Source organism: Drosophila novamexicana, unplaced genomic scaffold, assembly GCF_003285875.2.
Source record: "Drosophila novamexicana strain 15010-1031.04,08,12 unplaced genomic scaffold, DnovRS2.1 tig00004560-arrow-pilon, whole genome shotgun sequence".
Taxonomy (NCBI): domain Eukaryota; kingdom Metazoa; phylum Arthropoda; class Insecta; order Diptera; family Drosophilidae; genus Drosophila; species Drosophila novamexicana.
Genome location: NW_020825054.1, coordinates 1,397,319 through 1,422,435, shown reverse-complemented (window position 1 = coordinate 1,422,435; position 25,117 = coordinate 1,397,319). Strand labels below are relative to the sequence as shown.

General features: G+C 37.4%; 5 protein-coding genes across 6 annotated transcripts; 2 read left to right on the top strand and 3 right to left on the bottom strand.

Annotated features, from left to right (window-relative positions):
• Nucleotides 1–8,017: 8,017 nt before the first annotated feature.
• On the bottom strand, nt 8,018–11,229 carry LOC115770942 (dihydrolipoyllysine-residue succinyltransferase component of 2-oxoglutarate dehydrogenase complex, mitochondrial-like). The gene is made up of 7 exons (XM_030716402.1): nt 11,071–11,229; nt 10,872–10,984; nt 10,195–10,296; nt 9,580–10,125; nt 9,370–9,514; nt 8,450–8,755; nt 8,018–8,385 (listed from the first exon to the last, which is right to left on the bottom strand). Exons 1-7 carry the CDS (start codon nt 11,149–11,151, stop codon nt 8,251–8,253), a joined length of 1,428 nt encoding a protein of 475 aa, XP_030572262.1. The 5' UTR covers nt 11,152–11,229; the 3' UTR covers nt 8,018–8,250.
• Nucleotides 11,230–12,114: 885 nt separating this feature from the next.
• Nucleotides 12,115–18,783, bottom strand: LOC115770873 (dihydrolipoyllysine-residue succinyltransferase component of 2-oxoglutarate dehydrogenase complex, mitochondrial-like). The gene is made up of 9 exons (XM_030716310.1): nt 18,657–18,783; nt 17,931–18,602; nt 15,543–15,680; nt 15,065–15,180; nt 14,901–15,002; nt 14,203–14,760; nt 13,994–14,138; nt 12,549–12,854; nt 12,115–12,490 (listed from the first exon to the last, which is right to left on the bottom strand). Exons 1-9 carry the CDS (start codon nt 18,762–18,764, stop codon nt 12,356–12,358), a joined length of 2,280 nt encoding a protein of 759 aa, XP_030572170.1. The 5' UTR covers nt 18,765–18,783; the 3' UTR covers nt 12,115–12,355.
• LOC115770945 (HIG1 domain family member 1A, mitochondrial) lies at nt 16,133–17,686 on the top strand. The gene is made up of 3 exons (XM_030716403.1): nt 16,133–16,381; nt 16,881–17,070; nt 17,228–17,686. Exons 1-3 carry the CDS (start codon nt 16,288–16,290, stop codon nt 17,247–17,249), a joined length of 306 nt encoding a protein of 101 aa, XP_030572263.1. The 5' UTR covers nt 16,133–16,287; the 3' UTR covers nt 17,250–17,686.
• An 883-nt stretch (nt 18,784–19,666) lies between the features above and the next one.
• Nucleotides 19,667–23,301, top strand: LOC115770796 (uridine-cytidine kinase). Of its 2 annotated transcripts, XM_030716218.1 has the most exons (6): nt 19,667–20,130; nt 20,197–20,342; nt 20,405–20,502; nt 20,808–20,856; nt 22,763–22,891; nt 23,112–23,301. In XM_030716218.1, the coding sequence occupies exons 1-6, from the start codon at nt 19,757–19,759 to the stop codon at nt 23,228–23,230; spliced, it is 915 nt and encodes a 304-aa protein (XP_030572078.1). In that variant the 5' UTR covers nt 19,667–19,756; the 3' UTR covers nt 23,231–23,301. The 2 variants fall into 2 exon arrangements, with proteins under 2 accessions (XP_030572078.1, XP_030572079.1); XM_030716219.1 differs by lacking the exons at nt 22,763–22,891; nt 23,112–23,301 and adding an exon at nt 21,224–21,496.
• Nucleotides 23,302–23,316: 15 nt separating this feature from the next.
• LOC115770872 (zinc metalloproteinase nas-4) lies at nt 23,317–24,976 on the bottom strand. Its single transcript, XM_030716309.1, has 2 exons — nt 24,968–24,976; nt 23,317–24,126 (listed from the first exon to the last, which is right to left on the bottom strand). The coding sequence occupies exons 1-2, from the start codon at nt 24,974–24,976 to the stop codon at nt 23,317–23,319; spliced, it is 819 nt and encodes a 272-aa protein (XP_030572169.1).
• Nucleotides 24,977–25,117: the final 141 nt, after the last annotated feature.

The window sequence follows — 25,117 nt, the reverse complement described above, 5'->3', positions numbered from 1 at the left end:
ATTATTTTACAGGTAAGTCAGACAAAATTTAAATAAGCTAAAATTATAAACAGTGCAAAAAAATGGTGACAAACATATCTTTTAAATTTCAAAATAAATGTGCATTTATAGGACCCACAACGAAAGCTGAGCAAATATCTAGCTGAACTTAAGCTAAACTAGCATGGATCGCACAGCAACAACAGCAAACAAATTCCAAACAATTGCCCGAAAATTGTTATGAAACTCAAACAAATTGTAAAATGTTTATTGCTCATATTTCTCTACTGCAATGACAATCGATTCAGCAAATTGACAAACAAAACGCCACAAAAACAACATAACCAGCTAAATTTGAAACGCCTTAAGAAACTGCAGTGCGGCTGCCCGCAGACCAAACCAGCAGCATTGTGCCCCAAACAAGAGACCAGGCCAGCAAATCATACAGAATTCAGACAAAAACTGCAAGGAAGGAAACCTAAATTCAAGTTAGCAACAATAACAAAATCAACTTTCGTAAATAATGGCACAAATGCCGCGACGGCGCTGATGATGATGACAAGGACGAAGATCGAGAGCATTTGACGGCGAAAGGAGCAGGCAGCAGCAGTCAATTATCTAAGGCAGCAGCTAAGCTGGGGACACAGTCGCCCCGCCGCAGATATTTAGCTGAATATATCTAAGCTGGGGCGCTGCCCCACAAAAGCAGCAGCAGCAGCAGCAGCAACCCCTAGACAGGAAGCCCTTCAAGCACACACTCACACGCACACAGACACACAAACGAGCCAAGTTCCTGCGGCGAATTCAATACAAGCACAACACACCCATACAGTTACTGCCACCAAGAGCGCAGCCAGAGAAATACAGAGAGCGAGAGCGAGCGAGAGAGCAAGAGAGTGTAAAAGCGAGGAGAGCGCAACACGAGAGCACCTTTGGCAATCCAAAAAAGCGCGCAACGAAAACCAAATTTCGCAAGTATGTTTTGAACTTTTGTTTAAGCGTCACGTTTTTCAGTTGCACTTTTAAAAACCTTTTCAATTCAAAGCCCCGCTCTTAGAGCAATTTAAAATCAATGAATTATCAAAAACGAGAATACAAATATTTAAAAAAAAAATTAATGGAAACCATTTAAAAGGTGAGCTTGTGCTGCGAACTGCACACACAACAAAACAAAACAAAAACAAAAAAAAAAAACAAAAAAAAATCGAAAAAAAAAAACAAATAATTGAAAAATATGTACATAGCAGCGATTTTCCATTAACAGCCAAATACGAAAATATCAAAATCTCAAGAAAATTATAGCCATACAGCATACTGCGAATAACACAAACAAAAAGAAACACTCTTCTTCCACGGCATCGCAGAAGCCTTCATTTCCAACCCCGTACCGAGCACCCCCCTGTTGACCACCAAATTTCACACACACAATGCAATAGTTTTTCATTTTGTGTAACAAAACGCAAATCGAATAATGAACGAAATTTTAAATTTGCGTTTCGTCTTTATAAATCTTTAGTTTTGCACAAACCAAATACTTTTAAACAAAACCCAACGAAAAAATCAAGTTTCGCATATTAAGAGCTTCAGGCATAAACCAACCACCAATTTGGCACATAACTTACACACACTCACACACACACACATACATTAGAACATAAACCAATACAGGGGCACACGCTCGCACACGAATACACCAACACACGCACACACACACACACACAAACTCACACCACTTTGGTAATAAAATGGCTGCAAAGGAAGCTGCTTCTACGATACCCAAGAAGAAAAGAAATAGCCCGACCCCAAAACATATTTCGTTAGCAAATTAGCTTAAAGAAAAAAGAACACAATTTTCATCTCAAGCCCAAATTTGTCTTAAGGCGTTTTGACGCTTTCAATATTTTTTTTCACATTTTCATAAGAACTAGATACGGCAATGGCGTTGCAGCAATTTTTCAATCGAAATTTTTGAAAATTAAAAAAAAAATATTTAATGCGCAAAAATGCTCAAATAAATTTGAATACAAAAGTGTATATATACTCGTAGCTAGCAGAAAATCGTTGCAGTCTAGCAAAAAAGAAAATAATCCTCTACTGGTCGTTGGTGATGAAACATAAGAATGCCTTTAATCCGAATTTAACTTTATTTCAAAATTCTATTTTTTATAAGATTATGGGTAATGCGGCAAATATTTACGGAATTCAAAATCAAAAATTTACCTTTAAATTATTCAGAAGCATTAGAAATAGGCAAATATAAAAAATTCATAACAAGTTATCTACTGAACTGCAAACAAATCTCAAAAAAATCTCAACTAAACTTTTTTGTAATATAAATTTTAATTATCTTTTTTAAAAATTCATATCTATATACAAAATTAGGTTTGATTTTTCAAAAATATTATTTTTAAGCAATACTAAAATCAGACAAACTCGATTTTCAAACAAACAACTTTTTTGAATAGGTTAAATCGGTTCATCAGTTAAATTCAGAGATAATCTAAAATACAAATCAAATATTATTTACTAAACAAAAAGAACAAAAATATACTAACGAACTCGAAATCAAAACATAAAATCGACCTAAAAACTTCTTTAAAAAAAAAAAAACAATACATATTTCTCAAAAAATTTAACAACTCTGCTGATCAAAATATCAAAACTTAAAACTCACAAACTCAATCACTTATATACATTTTATAAGCAAAATGGCGTGCACATTTTAAGAGTAAAATTATAATTTTAAATTACTATATATTACAAAATATTATTCGCACATCTAAAATATAGATTTAGCAATTCCAAAATCAAGCAAAATCAATTTTTGAAAAAAAAAAAATAGCTTTTTCATAAAAGTTAGGAAAGTTGTTCCAACCTTTTCATCCGTTCATTTTGAAAAATTCTCTTTTTGCATAAATGATGAAAGCTGTCCAAATCTTTTTATCTGTTCATTACGGAAAAATAATTAAATTTTATGAATATATTATTCACTAAAAAATTTTAAGAAAAGGAAAACCAACATGTATCGGAACTAAACTCAATTATTTAACTACATCAAAAACACATCTGTTTACAAGTCACTTTATCAAAACTAAGTGAAAATTAAAAGTTTACATTCCATTTTTGAATTTTACAATGAAAATCAGTCACTTCAACAAATTATCATTTGGGTTATTTCAAAAGGTCTTACACGAATTTATCATCCTTGTTAAAAGTACATTTCTCTTCTTTGAAGTGCATCAAAACTCTTAGAAAAATCAAATCTATTTTTTGCCTTTTCAACGTTTTTTATATTTTTAAAAATTTAATTCAAATCAATTTAAATTTATTTTTTTGATGCTAAAACTTTAAATTTCTAAAATCTATTTATTTGACAATTATTTACTCGCTTTATTCAACTCTTAATTTCCCATTTGAAAACTCTAGAGTCCAATTGAAATCTGCTTTAAATTATTATCACAAAAAATAAAAAATGCACAATTTTCAAAGAATTATTCTTACTAAAATTCGAAATTTTTTTTTAAGAAAGCTACCAATATTCGGTTCTAAGTTTACCAATTTTAGAGAAACCATTTTTTTAAATAGATAAATTTAATTAACCTTTCTTCATTTTATGACCGCAGTAGTTGCTTTTTTTACCTCAAAAGAGAAATTTGAATATATGTCATTTATTTTTGTTTAAACTTTAAATTAATTTAGCGATTTGAAAAACAAATTAATTTATGCCAAATCTTGCAAATATCAAAATCCCAAATATAACCCTCTAAATTACTTTTTTAATTTAACGAAATTCAATCCGACACACTCAAAATTACAATTGCAAATTTAATGAAACTAAAAACTTATCAGAGTCAAAATATGGTTTAAACTTTAAATTCAGTTACTGACCCAAAAATGTATTATTCTAAACAGTTTTCGATCCATTAAGACAAAAATCAATCTTTTGAATACATTATTTTACCAAAACAATATCAGAAATATTTAAATTGACATTTCGCAAACATTGTGACAAGCTACATACATAATTTCGAAACACTTAATAACAATTTTTTACCAAAATTATTTTATTTTAGAACTTGAAAAATCAAGAAATTCTAATTTCCAACTTTCGGCTACTCTGGCAAACATCAAATTCAACAAAATTCCAACACTAACCGGAAATCAAAATTCAAAATCTAGCACTCAAAACATAAAACGTTTCTATAGGTTAATTTCAATTTAAACAACAAAATCTGTGCAAAATAACAAAAATTAATTCAAAAACTGACAAAACTTAAGCCCAAAAATCAACCGAAACTTGTGACACAAAAAACAAACATGAAAAAAACAAACAACTCAAGTAAATTTCTAGATTTTCGATACAATCTGAGCATGTCACTGAAAACCGCCAGCAAATATGATAATATAAAAAATCCAAAAAAACCAACTCAAATTAACTGAAAAGTCGCAACATTCAGATGCCCTTTGGCGCATAATTATTACACATTAAGATGACAAATTACAACGAAATTCCCAAAAAGCAGCATTATAAATTACAAGTACCAACGGAAGTTTTAATGCGACAAAAAGACAAGAACAAAAAAAAAATCATTATAATCATAAAACAAGAGCAGCAAAAAGGCAAGCACTGGCAAGACGACAAGGATACAATTGTCCTGGCAAACTTTCTGGCAAAATCTTACAAATGGCGGCCTACTCACAGGCAGAGAAATAGGACAAGGCAGATAAATCAACGCGAACAAAACATTTTCAGAACAAAAACAACAACAGGCACGCGATTATAGTAAAAACTTTCGCATAGAAGGGGGTTGAAATTCAAAATAAGTTCAGCAGCCAAATTCGTAAGCCAAATCCCTCATACACACACACACACACCCATTGCAAAGCCAAGGAATTTTGGATAGCTTAAAATTGTAAACTTTTAACAGAATGAAAGCGTTTTTAAGGAAACCTCTGAGCGCATTATTTGCGCCTGACAAAAACGAAGACAAAAACACCAAGTTAACCGAAATCCAATTCAATATCCAAAGCAAAACCAAAATCAAAATCAAAATCAAAAAGCGACAAATGAAAACAGAACCAGCAGAATAACAACATCCACGCACTCGAAAGGCACACATATCAGGCATATCAGCACCCACTTCCAGCGATACTCCCTTTTAAATTGTGGTTAGGCAAGGTTTCTTTTGCAAAGGTTCGAATCCACCATTCAGCATCATACTCAGAGCCCTATTATGCAGTTGAGAGCACATCAAACAAAACTGTAAATTTATATAAACTACTGGCAATAGACAAGGTCGGAGCATAATTGCTATCAATAAATAAAATATGGTTGTCAGTAGGTGGGCTTGGGGGTGGGCAGTCGAGCAGCTCTGTCAGCCCACCCAATAACTCAAACCTTCGATCAACTTCAAACTCCAACGACCACTAGACAGACAAATTTTGATTTATAAATTCATTGCAAAAGTTGCCTGGCCAAGCGGCAGCATAAGCAACAGACTAAAAGCAACACCACCATCTAGAGACTTGGCAGCAGCAACAGCAACAACAACAGCAGCAACAACAGCAGCAACAACAGCAGCAACAACAACAACAGCAGCAACAACACCAAACACAAGAAAAACATGAGCAAAAAACCGTCTTTCTTTATGAAATTACACATTTCCGACTTGTACAACGACAACATTGAAGCCAAGACCCTAAAAAGCAGCAGCAAAAAGCAAAATCATCTATGAAAATTTACCCAAAAAATAAGGCAGACAACATCGATGCAGGCGCAGTCAAATTTTAACCAAATTCCATACCATTTCCACGGGTTGACTGAAAATTTAGTTATGTATCTTATTTACACACAAGAACACTTGAAAATTCTTTAGTTATTGGCACAGGCAAATAAGCAAAAACCAAAACCCAACTGTTTCATGCATTTTGGAAATCTGCAAAATCATCAAGAGAAGAAAGCACACAACAGCAACCAATCGTAGCAAATGGAATCTTGTACAATAATTCTATTGAAAAACATTCGGAAACAGAAAACAAACAACAAAAAAGAGACGAAAACAATTCCATTTATTAAAGCCTAGGATCTATGCAGAGAGAGAAACAAAAACGAAACCAAATTGAAAATACGTAAACAAAATCAGAAACGAACAAAATTCATTTTGGACACAAGGTTGGGGATACCTAGTGTAATTGCTTAGACTTAAGAGTGTTGTACTTGCAGGAAGACAAGTGCAAGACCCAATACCCAGGGCAATATAGTTAGCCAAGATTAGCTCAAAAGTAAACCAAACTAAAAATATTAAAAATCAAAACACAAGCTAAACCAAGCAAATAGCATAGGCCTCTTTCATGATATTTGGAAGAAATACTCGAATGACTAACAGTAAATTTAATTATGTAACTACACTCTGTATCCCCTTAGTTAAGCTAAAAAGAAGCTCTTACAAATTTCAGAGAAGGAAAAAAACAGAAATTAATGGGCCAAAAATGTAGATAATGCCAATCCTTTTGTCTAAAATGACAATTCTTCTAATTTTCCACAGTATTGTGGAAAATGTTTTAGACGAAACGATTGTTGCATTTTTTATATACATACATACTTATAAATGATATATTATAAACGATTTTATATTATTTTCGACTTAATCCCCGCCATCATTATTTTACATACATAGGTCAAAGTTCTCAGTTCTTTCGGCTTACATTCTAACATACATATGTGATAAGCAAAAATTAGCAAAAGTATAAAAACAAAAAATAACTGTGTTAATCAATCTCTTTGATGGATCTAAAAAACAAATAACCATTCTCATTAAGTAAACAACACATGTCCAAATATTATTTACATTTCATTTAAATCAAACATAAATTTTGTTTTAATTCTTATCTAAAAATAAAACCATATTTTTAAAGAAACTCATTTTGTAAACATTAGAAATAGTTGATATTTACCTAAAGCAAACAAAAATAATCAATAAAATTGTACAAGCCAATTTGCTCAAATAACAAAAATGCAAGATGCCTTTTCATTTAGAAACATTTTTTTATATACTATTAAAAAAGAAGGAACAATTTACAGGACCAGCACTAGCTTGGACACTAATTGGAGAATAATTTTTAAAATTAAAATGCAAAACTAATGCAAGGTTTTTAATACCCTTGCAGACATACCGCTAAGAAGTCATTTAATATAGCACTTACCATCAAATATTTAGATGTTTCGAATGTTAAAATAATCAAAAAAAGAATTTTAAACGCGAGTAAGCCCCAAGATTGCTTGCGACCATATTACATTTTTGGGTTTTCCGGAATTCTTCGACAAGCCGACGAAGAATTACCCTTGCAAAATAGGTTTCCACAGCGAACAACAAAACTATAATATAAAATATAAATATTTCATTTAGGTCATCGAAGTTTTTATTAAATAAAATTAGATCAGATTCTTCCTATTATGCCTGACTGGACTAAGAAATACATAATGGAGCATTTGAATATGTGTGCCCTTTGATACCAAAGGCACAAAAGGCACACATCTGCAGAAAAATCACATATACACAACACATGTATGTTTGTAGATCTATGGTTTTTTTTTTAAAGCTACGCAGGGAGAATGAGATGCACAATCAAAGAGTGAAAGCGAGGCACACTCTGCACACATGTTTTTGGGCTGTAAAGAATTAAAAACTAACATATATTATAAAAAAAACATCAGCAGCAGCAGCAACGTTGTGCGCATAGCGAGATACGGAATTGTATTGAATCAACTTCTAATAATTCTTAATATAAGACCAATATGTCCTAAATACAATCCCAGCTTAAGCTCGAAATAAGTTTTTATAAATCTTGATTCAAGAGCTCACGAACTTAAATCATACTAAATGTACGATCCAAAATACTTGTATTAATCAAATTTTGGTCTTTGATAAAGGCCAATTTAGTCCTTAAACAGAACTCTCTCATCAAATTCAAGTCTCCAGACTGGAAGTATAGTTTGTGGAGTTAAGAGAAAATGCCAACAACCTCATGGTTTATAATCGGTAACGACATAGTCCTCTTATTATTTGCTCAAATTTGCAATGAAAATATGTTCTATAAAATCAATGGCACATGTCGGTTGGTTACAATATTTACATACAAGGTAAACACAAATGTTATATGCAATTTGGATTCCGGTTAATACAATCAATTTGGTTCTGCTTTATGAAATGGTTTGCGATTTCTATACCACCTGAACAACGTGTGAACAGCGTAGAACATTTTTCACAGACTCTAAAGACCGGCAGCCAGCTCGCTGGGCGTCTCGACAACAGACTTGATCTTCCGCAGAAACAGCACCGCCTCACGTCCATCGATAATGCGGTGGTCGTATGTGAGGGCCACGTACATCATAGGACGAATCTTGACCTACAATTGACATAAATATATATAATTAGACGTATACACATGGCTTCAGTTGAATTCTGCGCACCTCGCCGTCGATTGCAACGGGCCGCTGCACGATGCCGTGCATTCCCAGTATGGCACTCTGTGGTGGATTTATAATGGGCGTGCCCAGCAGGGAACCAAAGATGCCCCCGTTGCTGATGGTGAAGGTGCCACCTTCCATGTCCTGAACGGTGATGGCATCTCGCTTCGCCTTGTCAGCCAGGCTGCCCAACATTTTCTCAATATCGGCATACTTCATGCTCTCCACGTTGCGGATAACAGGCACCAGGAGGCCACGAGGCGAAGCAACGGCTACAGAGATGTCCACGTAATCGCGGTAAATAATCTCCTACAATTTGGAATTTTAAAGAAAGTTTTTAAAAATATATTATACTGAAAAGGATAAAAAGTATTTTATTAATGAAATTATCTCGCATAAAGAAAGCTATTCGGCATATATCCTAATAAGTATCCACAGTCAGTTATACCCGCAAATTTTTATTTTTTTTGGTTGTTAAATCGCATAGAAAACTACTTTATAGGGTAAAAGTATAAATACATCTCAAGAATAGCATGCAATCTTTCTTATAGCCTTGTAGGGGGTATTATAGTATCGTTATATCTCCGATCCCATACAACATATTTATTCGGAATCAGTATTAACAGCCTAGTCGGTTAGCTATGTCTGTGTGTCCGTCTGTTTCTATGCAAACTAACAATTCAGTCTTCAAACGTTCTTCTTAAAACTTTTCATAGATCTATCGCCCTGTCGGACCGGAATCGGCCCAAAAATGCCACTAAGTTATAAGTCATATGTCTCTAGGGGAATTTAAAACTCATTTCTTTGCTTTTCGAAGTTTTGATATTCGATATCTAACTGACAACATCTATCAATTTTTCTTACCCTGTACCCAGGTAATAGAGTTTAAAGTATAGGCTATTATAAAGAGACGACATACTTACCTGACCACTGATGACAGCATTGACCACGGGCTGGTCCTGCAATGCCAAGGTACTGGCTCTCGAAAATATGGACATAAAGCCGAGCTTGACCTCGTGCTTCTTAACAAATGCATCCAGGTTCGCCTTTCGGAAGTCCATTGCGTAGCTGTCGGTGTAAAGATAACAAAGCGGATTATACAAGGCATGTAAAAGTTATTTTGGCAAACGCACCTCATATCAATCTCGTTGAAGGTGGTCAGCATGGCGCACGTGTTCTGTGCATCCTTCAAGCGGGCCGCAATCTTGAGTCGCATACGGCTCATTTTGACTTTTTGCTCAGAGCGAGTGCCCGTAATCGGAGGAGCTTGGCCCGCGGTTGGTTTCGCAGCTGGCGCTGCACCACTTGGTGGTGGTGGTGGTGGTGGTGATGGTGATGGTGGTGGTGTTGGTGTTGGTGGCGGCGATCGTGGTGGTGGTGGTGGTGTTGGCGCTCGTGGTGGTGGTGGCGGTGGCGCTTTGGTCGCTGCAGGTGGTGGTCCTGCTGGTACTGGAACTGGTGCTGCCGCAGTCTTGGGTGCGCCAGCTGACTTAGCTGGCGCTGCGCCAGGCTTCATTTTAAACAGTTCTTGGCCAGCCTTGACCGTGTCGCCGCTCTTAACCAGAATTGCCGTAATTGAACCCGCAAAGGGCGCCGGCACTGGCATGGTCGTCTTATCCGTTTCAATCTCCATGACAGGATCGTCGGCGGCAAACGAATCTCCCACTTTGCAGGTAAACCTGATAAGTTAAGGATGATATTCTAATTTCCGACAAAATAAATTTGTAGTGGGTTATTGAGACACTTACTTAATGTCACCCTCGGATATGGAATCTGGAAATGCCGGCACCTTCACCACCTGCTCCGACCACTTGCTGCTGGTGGTATGAAAGCTTTTCCACCCCAAGGTACTGTAAAATACTACATGTCATGAATAGTGCCCGACTCAAAGATACACAGAAGATCACTTAAAAGTTATACCTAACAGTTATTTTTTATTCTGGTTCAAGACGGAAATTCCTATTTATTTTGGTTGTCGACCGAACCTTTTACTAAATATTTTAACCGAAACGCATAACCAAACTATATTTTATTTTAACATAAAAAGCTTTTAAAGGCGATCCAGCATTTAATCATTAACTTAAGCCCCAAGCATTTAACTAATCATAGTTGAAAGCTTTCAATATTTTCAGAAGATCTATTTAAAAATTTAATTGCTTCATTAACATGTTTTATATATATGCCAAGGGTTTGAACCAAAAGCAGAATTTAGGCAGGTTCACGAACCAAGCCCAACGTTCTATTTTTTCTTTGTTTTTCATCCCTGATTATATTTAATTTCGTACCCCTCTTAATGTCAATTCTGATTTCTCCACATCTTACATCAATTTTTTTCTACACACACGAACCTGTCTAGAGCGGGTCGCCCTGTGATACTGATCAAAATATGATCGCTGTTCAGTTGCATGATAGATAGATATCTTACCGTATTTCATATTGACAGCGCAAAGTAGAACTTGTCTCTCGTCTCAAAAATTGCTGCTGCTTAACTGTCGCAATAGCAACCAGCTGGGTATACTGACGGGCGCTAATCTGAACCTGAAAGAAATATTAGAAAAGGTAAAAGTATTTTCTAAACAATCGCTGACCCTATTCCCGGAACGTTACTGAACTATTGGACTTACTTTGCGAATCCGTATGGTTTTTGAGCCAACTAATTGAATGTTTCGCCGCAAAGGTCTTGATAAAATGGAAATGACACTCATCGCTGTCTATATAATGCCTTCTACTCGCAGACGAGTTTTTAAATGCGAAAAATCTTTAAGTGAGTATAAAATTATTATCCAGATAATGCAAAGCAACCTTGATACAACTCTTGATTTCTCCCTTTTCAATAGTTCGGCTATTAGATAAATATCTGAACAATATGGCTGATCCAGGAAATTTTCTGTCCATGTGCACACAACCCCTAGTTACGAATATTTCCTATGTTTGATTTTCCACATCCAGGACTCCAGAATCTTAATTAAAACCTTTGTTTGTCATTTATTTTCGAAATATTTAAGCAATTTCGCAGTGTACTAATAATTGGAAAAAACATTTTTTTATTATTACATGTAAAATTCACAATAAAGGACATTAAGTAGCATAAGTAAAGACAGTAAAAAAAACTAATGAATACAAAGTCTTAATACAAAAATTATGATTTCTGCCCTGACCTGACACAAGAATATTCTTACATACTTGCTAAGAAGGCAATGCGTATGCCAAAATATCCTTTTGGGAATTGTCAGTTCTGCGTTTAAAGCTTAAACTGTGTTGTTAATCGAAACATTATTCAATATATGCCAATGGCTTAATCGTGTGTATCTTTACTCATAATTAAAGTTGAGGTTTTCATTGCATTAATTCCCTTAATTAATGATCCACAAATTCGACAAGAAAATATGAGTTCGCAGTATTTCGCTTTAGAAAGTTTATAGAGCAAGTTAGACTAAATACTGAGTGCCTTTCGGCTCTACTTTTATCAACAATCGGCGTTTTTTATATTCTTATTACGACCATATCATGATATCCTTAAAAAATTTCCGCTTAGTAACCAGCCAAAAACGAAGAACACCTGTGAACTGGTATCAATAACGATATCGTATTTATTAACGATATTGCCTTTCAGCAGGTGCATGTAAACAGCAGTTATTAAAGTGCAGAAAACAAATATAGTATGGGTATGTTTTGAAAACAGTTCCACGTCGTTATTAAATTTTATTATTTCTTGTGTTTGTATGTACTTTGCGCTAGTTAAACCCAAAATTTAAGTCGATTTGTGACACACTCGTAATTTTATAATAAATACATAAACGAAAAGTTCCGCTTTATACAATGAATTTGGCTGTGCTTCAGTTTTAAATATCCGATTCGATAATATCATTAGAACAACGTGGACGCAGCGCTAACAGACTTCAACTGTCCTTACAGACCGGCAACAATGATGGCTGGATTCTCGACAGCAGCCTTCACCTTACGCAGGAACAGAACCGCCTCACGTCCATCGATGATTCGGTGATCGTAGGTGAGGGCCACATACATCATGGGCCTTATCTTGACCTGCAAGAGATATTAAACGTTAAGCGAACTCCTTTTATGTTAAGAGACAATAACATACCTCGCCCTTGACGGCAATGGGGCGCTCAAAGATACCATGCATTCCGAGTATAGCACTCTGAGGCGGATTTATAATAGGCGTGCCCATTAGTGATCCAAAGACGCCACCGTTGCTGATGGTGAAAGTGCCACCGTCCATGTCCTCCACAGTGATGGCATCGCGTTTCGCCTTGTCGGCTAGCCCGGCTAAAGCTATTTCAATGTCCGCATAGTTCATACTCTCCACATTCCGGATCACAGGCACAACCAGGCCACGGGGTGTGGCCACAGCCACTGAGATATCCACATAGTCGCGATACACAATGTCCTGCAAAACATTCAAATCATGTATTGATTTATTTTAACTTCAACTACGGGAAAATATAAATGGGAATTCGTTCGTTTAACAGTATAAAATATACACAATTATTTAATTTAAGCTGTTACTGCTAGTAATAATAACTTAGTTAACAACAAAAATATTTGCGACCCCATCTCCGACCCCAGAAAGTATATATATTCTAGACCAGCTTTAACACCCGTATTAATATAGCCATGTCCGTCTGTCTTTCTGTTTTTAGCTTTATATAAGAAATCTTGGTAATATATTGTGTTTTTCAAGATATTTTCATCAAACTCAGCATTTATTCTGACATATCTATAATATCGTAATGCAAAAGGGTATTAGATCTTTAGCGGGCCGACGATTTAGTAACTCTTTCGATTTGCATAATTTTAAAAGACTGTCAATATTCGAGTTTAAAAACTGGTATGACATTTACACACATAAACAAATCCCCAAAATTAATATAACTACTTAAAATAAGCATTTATATTAAAAGACTGGCTAAACAAGCTAAGTCAATGGTTAAATAAAACAGGTTCAAGAACTAAGATACTTCGAAGATCAAAACAAATCTTTATATAACAGCTTTGTTTCGAGTCTGGTAAGCGTTAAGACGGGATTTTAGGAAATTTAACCTCCAAATGGGGTCAGATTTTATGAACAAAGAACTAATGCAGTCATATAAGTGAGCTTTGACTAATATTGGAAAGTCGCCGATTCAAATCCAGGAAAATTATAATTGTTTCTCAAAAAAAGCCGACTTTGTTTCTGAATGTTGTGACAGGTAATTTCTTCTAGTAACAATTTTATGACATGGAAATGATTGCAGGCTACTTTTAATCTGATGCATTTTCTTTATATGAACCGTTATAAATCGCTTTAGGCGGTCTACCGTGTTTCAATCAATATCCTATTACTTTATCGTTTTGCTACTATACAACATAACTAAAGTATTAAAATGTCTTATGAATTTTGGTTGACAAATATTAGATTCAGGAAATTAGAGTGCATATCTACGAAAAATAGTTTCATATCAGAAGACTATCAGATAGCGACGGGTAATTGCGTGTGATAAGGTAATAAAGAGGAGCGTCACGAGTGACTCAGTTGGGTTAATTTACCTGTCCATCGATGACAGCGTTGACTACGGGTTGGTCCTGCAGCGCATAGGCGCTGGCTTTCGAGAATATGGACATAAATCCAAGTTTGATTCCGTACTTCTTGGTGAATGCATCCAGGTTCGCCTTGCGGAAGTCCATCGCGTAACTGTCGGAGAAAAGATATCAAAGCCAATTATACAAAGCATGTAAGAGTTGCTTAACAAGCTAACCTCATGTCGATCTCATTGAAGGTGGTCAACATGGCACACGTGTTCTGTGCATCCTTCAAGCGAGCCGCAATCTTTTGCCGCATACGGTTCATCTTAACGCGCTGCTCGGAGCGTGTGCCTAAAATTTGACGCGAACCATCAGCGGGAGGCACTTTCACCTGGGCCACGGCGGGCTTCACAGCAGCTAGCGGCGGTGCAGCAGCACGAGGGGCTGCCGGTGGCGGGCGTGCAGCTGGTGGTGGTGGCGGAGGTGGTGCTGATTTCGGTGCAGCTGGTGCCGCAGCGGGTGCTGCAGCTGGCTTAGGTGGTGCTGCTGCTGCTGGAGCTGGTGCAGCCTTCGCTGCAGCTGGGGCAGGAGCACCAGCTGCCTTAGCTGGTGCTGCACCAGGCTTCATTTTGAAAAGCTCTTGGCCAGGCTTAACCGTGTCACCATCCTTGACTAGAATTTCCGTCACACTGCCCGCAAAGGGCGCCGGTACTGGCATGGTCGTCTTATCGGTTTCAATCTCCATGACAGCCTCATCGGCTCCAAAAGAGTCGCCCACTTTGCAGGAAAATCTAAAAAGATAATTCATGGCAACAAATAAAGAGAGAGCGCCTTTAGAACCAAGCATCAGATAAGCTATCAACAAAATTTACAACATGCCCCCCGCCAAACGGGCCACATGTCGGAATCTCTTGACTATAGTTTCACATACTTAATGTCACCTTCGGTGATGGAATCAGCGAACGGCGGTACCTTCACCACCTGCTCCGACCACATGCTGGTGGTGGTGTGAAAGCTCTGCCAGCCCAAGGCCCTGCAGGAGAGAGATATGCACATGATTAACTTAATCTGTATGATGTAAATAGCATTTCTTACCGCATCGCATCTTGGCAGCGCAGAGTAGGAATCGACTCTCGGCGCAACAGTTGTTGCTGCTGCTGAACTGCCGCAACAACAGCTAGCTGGGAATACTGACGGGCACTCAGCTGAAGCTGTGGGCGCAATCAGAAATGGTAAAAATTATTATCTCAAAAAAGAAAAAAAAAAGCAACAATAATTGTGCAATCTGTGGAGCTACTGCTGTTAGATGGTTGATCGTCACGAGATGAGGCTTGGGGGGCGTGGCACTGCCACGCAGGTTGCGCCTTAATGCATTGCATACATATTTTTTCAATTACATAACCACATTATGAGCTGCTAAAGCGGCCGCCAGCAAGACCGCAACAACAAAAACAACTGATCCAATACACACGAAATGTGGCAGCGCCTCCGCCTTCAACGCCTTTCAATTTTTTTGTTGCTTCGACTTTTGCTGACCAAAATATCTATGCGTATGACTCCTTCTTACGCTTACTTCATGATTCCGCATAGCCTTTAGGCTAATAGTTTGCACATTGCGCGGCAATTGCCTTGTTAATATAGATATGATGCCCGTCATTGCTGTGGTGTCGTCTCGTATTCGCTGCTGCGCTTGTTGTGTGTGAGCACTTTGAGTCAGAAAATTTTAAACTAATGCAGATTTGTGTTGGGGCTACGGCAATCCAACGTCGTTTCTCCCCTCTTGACGAACGAACGCTTCTTATGTCATGGCAAAATACTCAGCTGAGCGCGTAATTTTTCTTTTGCATACTGCGGTCACACTGTTAGTGTTGGTTAAATTATTACACATACTTATTTAGTTGAGTCAAATTGTTTAATGAACTTAATTTCGTGATGCTGTTAGATTGTTTGTTGGTTTGGTATTTATTTTATGAAACTAATATTTGTACTTAAATAAGGAGTAACCACTTAAATAAAATCTATGATAAAGTTACGAATAAAAAAAATTGATATTGATATCAGTCTGTATATATATATTAATATTGATAGTGCTAATTAAAATTTTGCCATTATGTTGTATTATTTTTAATAAAACATTTTTAGTAAAACAGCTGATTTGTTATCGATTACTTTCGCGGAAATCCAAATCTAAATAAAAAGAGGGAATATTCGGTTCAAGTTCAGTAACACTTGTTCACTCACTTGCGTACAAACTACTGACGCGTTATTGCCATTGAGCAAATTTTTGGCAAACGAAAGAAACGGAAAAACTAACAACCATGAGTTCAAAATCTCTATTTGAAACTGAAGATGATGTAGCGCAAGCCAACAAGTTCGCTAACAAGGCAAAGGAGTCTCCTTTCATGTTGATCGGTAAGTCCTGTGACTGCTGGCTAGAGTTTTTCGCTGAGGCGCACACATTTCCTATAGGATGTGACGTCACGGAAACTTTCCTATTACATTTGTATGTGTGCAAGGATGACAATGCCACCTTGACCTTCGCCGTTAATTGAAGATGTATGGTTATATATGTACACATGTATGTATGTTTGAACGTGCATAGAATTAAGTGACATAACTTTTAATAACACGGGAATTTCATCATAATATGAATGAGCGCGTAAGATGTGACATAATTGCCAACACAGCTCGCAACGCTTAGCGTTAACAGTTAGAAGAGAAAATGCATACATACATACATACATACATACATACTATTAGCACATCTATGACGTCGCGATGATTGGCGCGTGTATCGCGTTGGTGTTGGTGCGTCAGCTGCCGCCGTCTGGTGATTATCAGCTAGCAACAACAAATCAGCGCTTCGCGTAAATTTTCAATCGTATTTGGCTAATTTTTATTGTTTTCATAGGCATTGCTGGCTTTGTGGCGGCGGGTCTGATCGGTGCCTACAAATACAAAAACCGTGGCACGATGAGCACAAGTGTTTTCCTGATGCAGCTGCGTGTGGCAGCGCAGGGCACCGTCGTGGGCTGCCTGACCGTGGGACTTGGATATCAAATGGCTAAGGAGTACCTGTTTGACAAGGCGCCCAAAGAAAAGTAATGCTCGCTTCTTCGTATAATTTATTTAAATGTAGCTGTATATGTTATTTAGTGTAATTGTTGTTGGATTATCAGACACTACGCAGACGACCCGCTCATTATCAGCTCATTTTTTGTATATGCCATTATTTAACAAATTTCATTTTTATTTTAGTTTGAAGTCTTTGACTAATTAATACAAATTTGATTGATTTGGCCCGCACATTTCCCCGACACCCATCTGTCCAAACGAAACATTGCCAGAGGCTTTGACGACACTTAATACAAATTAAATAGCATACATATTTATTACCATAATATGGATAGCAAAGATTGTAACGCCCTCTACAGCCGGGGTATAAAAACAAGGAACCAGTGTTGCCTGAAAATATCAAATTAATTAGAAGACAGCTAAATTGGCAACACTGGTCACAACTGCGAGAAATTGTTTTAGCAATTTGCAAAATGTAGGATAATGTTTTGTATACCTGTGTAAGATTGTGATAATACGTGTTTTAAAAAAAAAAACCAACGATCTTAAATATGAATGTCAACTGTCGAATTGTCGGAACAGTCTGAAAGATGAATACCTCCTATGTAAATGATATATGATTAAAAACAATAATTAAGTTAATTAAAAAGGCGCTAGTTCTTTATCCATCCAACGTGACTCTCGACTTGTTAGCTGCTTGACATAACCTGTTTGCGAAATATTCTCAAAATTGACAAGTCTGATGTGCGAAATGATGAAACGCGCCTTCCTATAGCCAAAATCAACCAATAAAACAAGCTGCTCGTCTTCTCAGGTCGTCAACGATTTATTTGCTTGTTTGGATATATATATACATAAACATATATATTGCTAGTGGGTACACTTAGAACACCCTGATGTCGGGGACAATTTTCTCATTGTCGTAGATTTCCTTGGCATAGCACAGATTAGGGTAGTCAAAGGCGGCGCCGTAGCGATTCTTGCAACCGGAGGTGGCACGTTCGCCGGGTGTATACACAGGCTGGCCGATCACATTTGTTGTGGCAAAGTTGCAGGTCAGGACGAAGTGGTTGTAATAGTCGCGGGAGAAGCGCACCGCGGCACAGCCCACATGGGTGTTCTTCTCAGCGACGGCGATGGTGAATTTGGCAACGCCCTTGTTGGGCAGCTCCTCGGGGAAACTGCCCAGAATTTCAGGAGATGCATTGGAGCGTTCGGCAAACCAATTCTCAATTTGCTCCTTAATGATCTCAGCATCGGTGTACTCCGATTCGGCACCGCTGTAGCTGAAAATGGCATTGTTTTGGCCGGCGTAGGCAAAGCGTTCGGTACTACGGCACTTGTCCTTTAGCGACTGGCAGGTCTTCACATTGAACAGCGCCAAATGGGTGAGCTCCTCGCACCAGGACATCTTTGCCATACGTGCCGCCTTGGGCAGATTCTCGATACCGCCGCCGGCGACTTTGTTGCGCAGCTCATTGAACAGCGAAAGAATCAATTTCTGATGGGCATCGATCTTCACGGGACGCACATCCTTGGGGCAAAGTTCGCTAAAATTCTGCAGCGGCACAAAATTTAATCTTTGTTAATAGCGAAAACTCACATGACTTACTCCCTTATTATTGCAGGCAATGTGCTTGTCCAGGCATGTGGGCAGAGCACAGTAGTCAACAGCGGCGGCAATGCCTGCCAGAGCAGCCAATAGAACCAAAACTTTCATGGTGGAGCTGTTGCTGTGAATTGATGCCAGTTAGTTGGACTGAATTGTATTTATAGCGCAGCAACTTACTGGAATAGCTCAATATTCCATTTCAGAAGGAGATGGAATATTATCACAACTGGGTTCTGCAGAAAGTCTGTTTTCTGGATCGATTCTATTTGAATTCATGATACTGCAATACGATACGGTTGCCTGCAATGAATATGCATTCCAACGTATTCACCAATGCAGTTTTAAAGGTATGAAACTAGGTGAGAGTGCTTCACCAGAAGATAACATATACTAAGTTATGCCATGATTTTCATATACATATTAATATGTATATTAATTCTAATATGCCTGGAACAAAACTAATACTGTTCTGTTTTCACATTTTATGCATATTCTTAGCTACATTATAAACCATCTATTTTGGCTTGAGATTTATTTTTTATATATTGAGCAGTGTTTAAAAAAGGTCTTGAAATTCGAATTTTGTACCATGCTACGAAAGTTGAACCTTTTTTCGTTCTTGGTCCTTGGGTTTTTTCTCTCCTATTCTTTAAAAGGCTATTTACAGTGGGCGAAAATTATAATTTAAATCGATGGCAGTTCCTGAAAGCTTTAGTTCTATTTTAATTAGCTCTTGAAACTTTTATTTTAATTATTGCAATAATTTTTTTAGTAACATATGCTACATGCTCGGCATTTTATATTAAATTTAAATTTTAAATTAAATAAACAAAATATCACATTTTATTAACAGTTTAAGTAACGACTGCAGATTTAATAAGGTTGCGGAATCATGGGCATAACAGAATAAGGAATACCCTCATTGATGTGCACAATAAGCTGTTAACAACAGGTACGAAAATGTTACATTTCTGCAATTGTTACAGCGCTGTTAACACAGCTGAGCCTTAAAAATGTGGCAACTGCAAAACTACGATTTTTCTTTGTATTGTTAAACGCGTACTCCCGCTGTCCATTTGACTAAGCAATTTTCCTTCAAGATGGAAGGAATATTCAAAGAAAAATCTGATTGCCTTCCCAACGGAAATGCGTTAGCTAACGATGAGGTCAAATCTCCATTTCTTATTGGCGTAGCCGGAGGCACAGCCAGCGGTAAATCGACTGTTTGCAAAAAAATAATGGAACAACTCGGGCAGGCCGAAATGGACCATACGCAACGTCAGGTGGTGTCCATCAGTCAGGATAGCTTCTATCGCGAGTTAACTCCAGCCGAAAAGTTGAAGGCGCAAAAAGGCAAGTTTAACTTTGATCATCCGGATGCGTTCAACGAGGAGCTCATGTACGAGACACTGCAGGCCATTCTCAAGGGTAAAAAGGCAGAAATACCCAGCTACGACTATCGCACCAATTCGCTGTAAGTAAAAACAAACCCTTCTCTCTTAATTGATTTTCTGTTTATTTATTTATTTTTGCATTTTAGGGACTTTGATAACGTGCTGGTTATCTATCCAGCGGATGTGGTCCTCTTTGAGGGTATATTGGTATTTTATTTTCCCAAAATACGCGATCTATTTCATATGAAGCTCTTTGTGGACACCGATTCGGATACACGTCTAGCGCGTCGGGGTAATATTGTTTTGTGTACCTTTTCAAAATCTCTCTCTAAGATCATCTTTACTTATGCCTAGTCCCACGTGATATCAATGAGCGTGGCAGGGACCTGGATGCTGTGCTCACCCAGTACATGACCTTTGTGAAACCCGCCTTTGAGGAGTTTTGCTCGCCGGTAAGTGAGCGCAGTGTTGTCAACTGCCACTTCAATAAAATTAGCTGAATCCAAAGTCATAAATATCTTAAAATATCGGAATAAGCTTTCTTTTGCATAAGTTGGCAATGAACAGAACTTGTACAAGAGTAATTTTCATTAGAATTCCAAAAACAAAAGAAGCTAAATCAGCTGAAAATTGCATCGTATCAGGTTGCTGATCTGTAAAAATAGCCAAATATAGCTAGGAACGGCTAAACTGTCAATACTTTGTGATAGGCAAATTAAAGATTGCCTGCTTATCAATTAAATTCTTACTTTTACAGACCAAAAAGTTTGCTGACGTTATCATTCCTCGCGGTGCAGACAATACAGGTAAGAGCTATGCGACCAAACACACGGTACACGTGCTTTGCTTCAGTTGAAAACTTAATTAACTATCTACACTCATATACACACAACACACACTCGTGTCATGTTTGTAGTGTTTAGTTGAAATTTTTTATAGAGGTATTCCTGTATATATGTTTCTCTAGCATATGTAAAAAAAAAAAAAAAAAACAATGTAAAATCAATGTTTTTTTTTTAAAATTAATTTTTTGGGTTTTCCTGTTCCTGTGCCCGTTCAACTAACCAAACTTAAACCAATTTTACGATAGCCTGCTTGATGTTGTCTCCTTCTCGTTTCTCGATTCTTTTTGTTTTTGTTTTCGTTTCTGTTGTTACAATGTATTTCTTGCAGTTGCCATTGATCTCATTGTACACCATATCGGAGAAATTCTCGCGGCCACCAACATCGCACAGCACAACAACACAGTCAGAACTGCGGCCGCCAGCATGAAGCGCGATCACTAAAACTCCCCCTACTTTTTTTAAGCTCTTAAGCAAAATTAAAAAAAAAAAAAAAGAGGAAAAAAGCAAAAACAAAACATTTTCTGTTCCTAACTAAACTGACGACGCGCCCAGTGTTAAGCTTTCACTAACTGCAAATTATAGAGCGCGGGTCCTTCCCAATCCTAACCAATTAACTTAGCCTTAAGATGAAAAAGTTATCTATATTATGCATACCATTGTATAATGTATGCAATCGTGTATTGTAAGCTTGTTTTTTGTTTATTGAAAAGAAAAAAAACTTACTTAACCAACTCAAATGGCGTTTCAGCGTCTAACTCGGGCTCAAATATGTAAACCTTATGTTACAAAGTGGGGTAGCTATTAATTATGCAGTTGTGTATGAATAAATATTGTCACATATTATTAGTTTCATGTTAAAAATCCCAATTATTTTAAGCACTAAATGCCTAACTAATCATGTGTATGTATATGTTTATTCAGCTAAACCTACATATTAACTTAACGCTTTTGCCAAAAACAGTTTATGAAATGTTAAAAACATACAAGAATTGTTACTTTAACTCAATTTAACAAGTCACACACATGTGTGTGAGCCTAAATTATAAATAGCTCAATATTAAAAGCCATATAGGCTAAAAAGGATTATACTGAAAAGAAGTTAATCCACTCCATTTTAAACTTATTTAAAATATAAATACACTTTTTAAGAAAACTTTGAATTCGATATAGTTCGATATATACTTAAAATATTCTTTAGAATAGTTCTTTTTATAAAGCTCAAACTATATACAAATATAAAATTGTTACAGCTGGATTCTTCAGTTTGCGAATAAAGTCAGATTTATTTTAAATTAAAATTCTTCCTATACACTTCTTAAGATCATCATACTAACGTTTGTTACTCCAAAATAAATCTAATATAGAGCAATTGTTAAACGCAGGTTTTTTAGATCCAATCCTTCAATCATTACAAGTTTTAAATTGTTTAACTTAACTTTAGGCATAAAATAGATAAAACAACTTGTAGTTTTCAATATAAGTTAATAGAAAAGCTTTAATATAATACCCATTGCGCACACGTACACCTACATATAAGTAGATCTTGCAGGGGAGTACAAGAAAAATGATATCACTATAATAAGTTAATTAAATTGTTGCTAGCCTTAAAGTTGAATATAGTCTTAGCAGGTGTTTGTCAAGTGAGTACAGTATAGTTTCCAGTGCCTGCCACAAAGGCTCCCCTGGCATACAGACAGCAGTTGCCAAAAGGTAAGTGGCAAAAACGACATCACACCTAAGTGCTTAATTTGTTGGGTTGCTACGTTAAATATCAGTTTTTACATAACCAACTATTTTGCTAGATGCCAAACACATTGAATTAGAGTTTAATCAAGAGGTTCACATCTGAATGTGTTTTGCTTTGCAGTTGCCATCGATTTGATTGTGCAGCACATACGGGACTTTCTGAACAACCGTTCGTATCCTGGTTCAACGGGCAATATGGGGCTGTATATGAACATGGATCTGTGCGGTGGCGATGGCGCCTTCGGCGCAGGTAAGGTGAACTTATTCTGTAAAGCGCGTCCCCACTAACAAGCGAGCCGACTGCGTGGGAGCAACTCTTAGCCACAACAGATATTATCATACAATATACGATCATTAGATACACACTTAACCCTGCATGCTGCTACTCTACGAAGTCAGGCATAGACCTAAAATATTAAACTGTATATAAATATATATGTGTACTTTTGTGTGTGTTTCGTACATGAAAGATGCGGCTATCGGCAACAGCACCTACAATGCCATCAGGCGTTTCTCAACGCTCTGCAAGGAGCTGACCATGAAGGGCAATGCCTTTTTCGAGACGAACAAGAATCTGCCACATCACTGAGGAGCATCATCTATCAGAATGCAGCACACATGCGATTGTTATATAGAATTGTATTTTTCCAATAAATGAAAACAGCAAAAATCTATTTAGAGTTTGCATTTGTACATCGCATTAATCTTGCGTACATCACTGGAAGAGAAGCCGCGCCGTTGTCCCATCTGGCGGGCATCAGGATTGCTGCGCAAAGCTTTCAGTGTCGGCTGTCCGTTCCTACTGAAGCTGGTGGTCGAGTAATGCATCACACTAGCATAATCATAATCAACGCCAAAGCCCGATTGTGTCCTGGCGCTGCCCTTATCAAAGTTGGCCAACATGCCGGGCTTTACGTTCTCGCTCAGCACCTGCACGTAGGAATCGCGCTCGTAGCGATTCTGCTCATGGAGAAAGCCCAGCGCATGCATAAGTTCGTGTATGGGCGTGCCATATGTGCGCAAGCAGTTCGGTGACTGTAGGTTGACCTCTTGGCGACCACCTAGGCGTCCAATGCTGCTCCAGCATCCAGATTTACCGTTTACTATGGAAATGTAATCCTTTTCGTTTGTGCGCGGCTTGAAACGCACACAAGTCTTGTCGTGATACTCTTTAAAGGCATGTTGTATGTTGCCCAGCTCCTGGGTTGTGAATATTCCTTTGATTTCGTAGGGAACCACACCGCCGGGCCAACGTGTGCTCAGCGCTAGTAGGCCATTACGTGTGTCGTCGGTGCGGACGTCCCGGTAATTAAGTGGTATTAGTATATCACCTTCGTGGTAGGTGCCCAGCTCTTCGGGATTCTGTTGCGACTGCTCATTTTGGGAGTCTACCAAAACTCCAGTAGTTTCAGTATCCGGATTACCAAAAATGGACTCGCCCATCTCCGACAGGTCAATCAATTCGTCATCGTAGTATTTCTCCTCCTCAACGGCTCGTTTCTGGGCCTTGACGCAAACAAGAAGCAAGTAAATTGTTAAAACTGTTTGCAACTTTGCCATTTTGCGACATTCGCATACTGTTGTGGTGCTAAATGTGCGTGCGACTATATATAGAGATACGTCTGTACTGCCAGCTCCTCTTACCTAGACCTCTAAAATTGCCGACTTGGCGGCGGCGCTTTTTGTGTTTGAGTTGATAAGCGATTTGGGTGACGGCGTTTGCGCGCATTTTATCGCCGACATTTGGGGGCATATTCATTTGCATTGCGTACGGCTGCATATCCACGTGCGCCGTGATTTATGGCCACATTTATGTAGCTCATGTTATGCTTATGTGCATATTTGTGTCAAATGCGGCGACAAATCACATAAGCATTATAAAATTTACGATTCACAGCGTCTTCTTCTTTGTCTAACGGCTTTTGGGGTTTGTTGTTTTGATCAACAAAGCAAGTGTTGTAAAATGCTATTGATGATTTATCGGTACTTATCGAACTTGTAGCGATTTAAAAGTATATTTGCAAAACAAGAAATAATTAATTTACTATCACATCAATAATAAACTGCAATATAATTGAACATAAAATTCATAGAGGTTCGGCAGGTTATATTTCTTGTATATTTCATAATGATTTCAATTTAAATTGTTTCAGATAAGACGTTAGCCATAAGTAATTCCATAACTGGTAACCTAACATATATAAATTCTGCAAAATATTTGTAACCTTTGTTTGCCACAAAAGTTATAGTAAACAATTTTTAAATATTAATAAACAACAACAAAATTTCTTTTTAAAATTTATCATAATTTTAAGTTTCGATATACGTTGTACATTTCGATTGGTTTTCTAGATTTAAAATCGATCAATTCTGATTTTTTTTTTGCTACCTGTTGTGTTCACATAACTACCCCACCTGCCCGCTAACAGACAATAGTTGTCTCTCTCACACACACTACTGCCTAGGTCTAAATGTG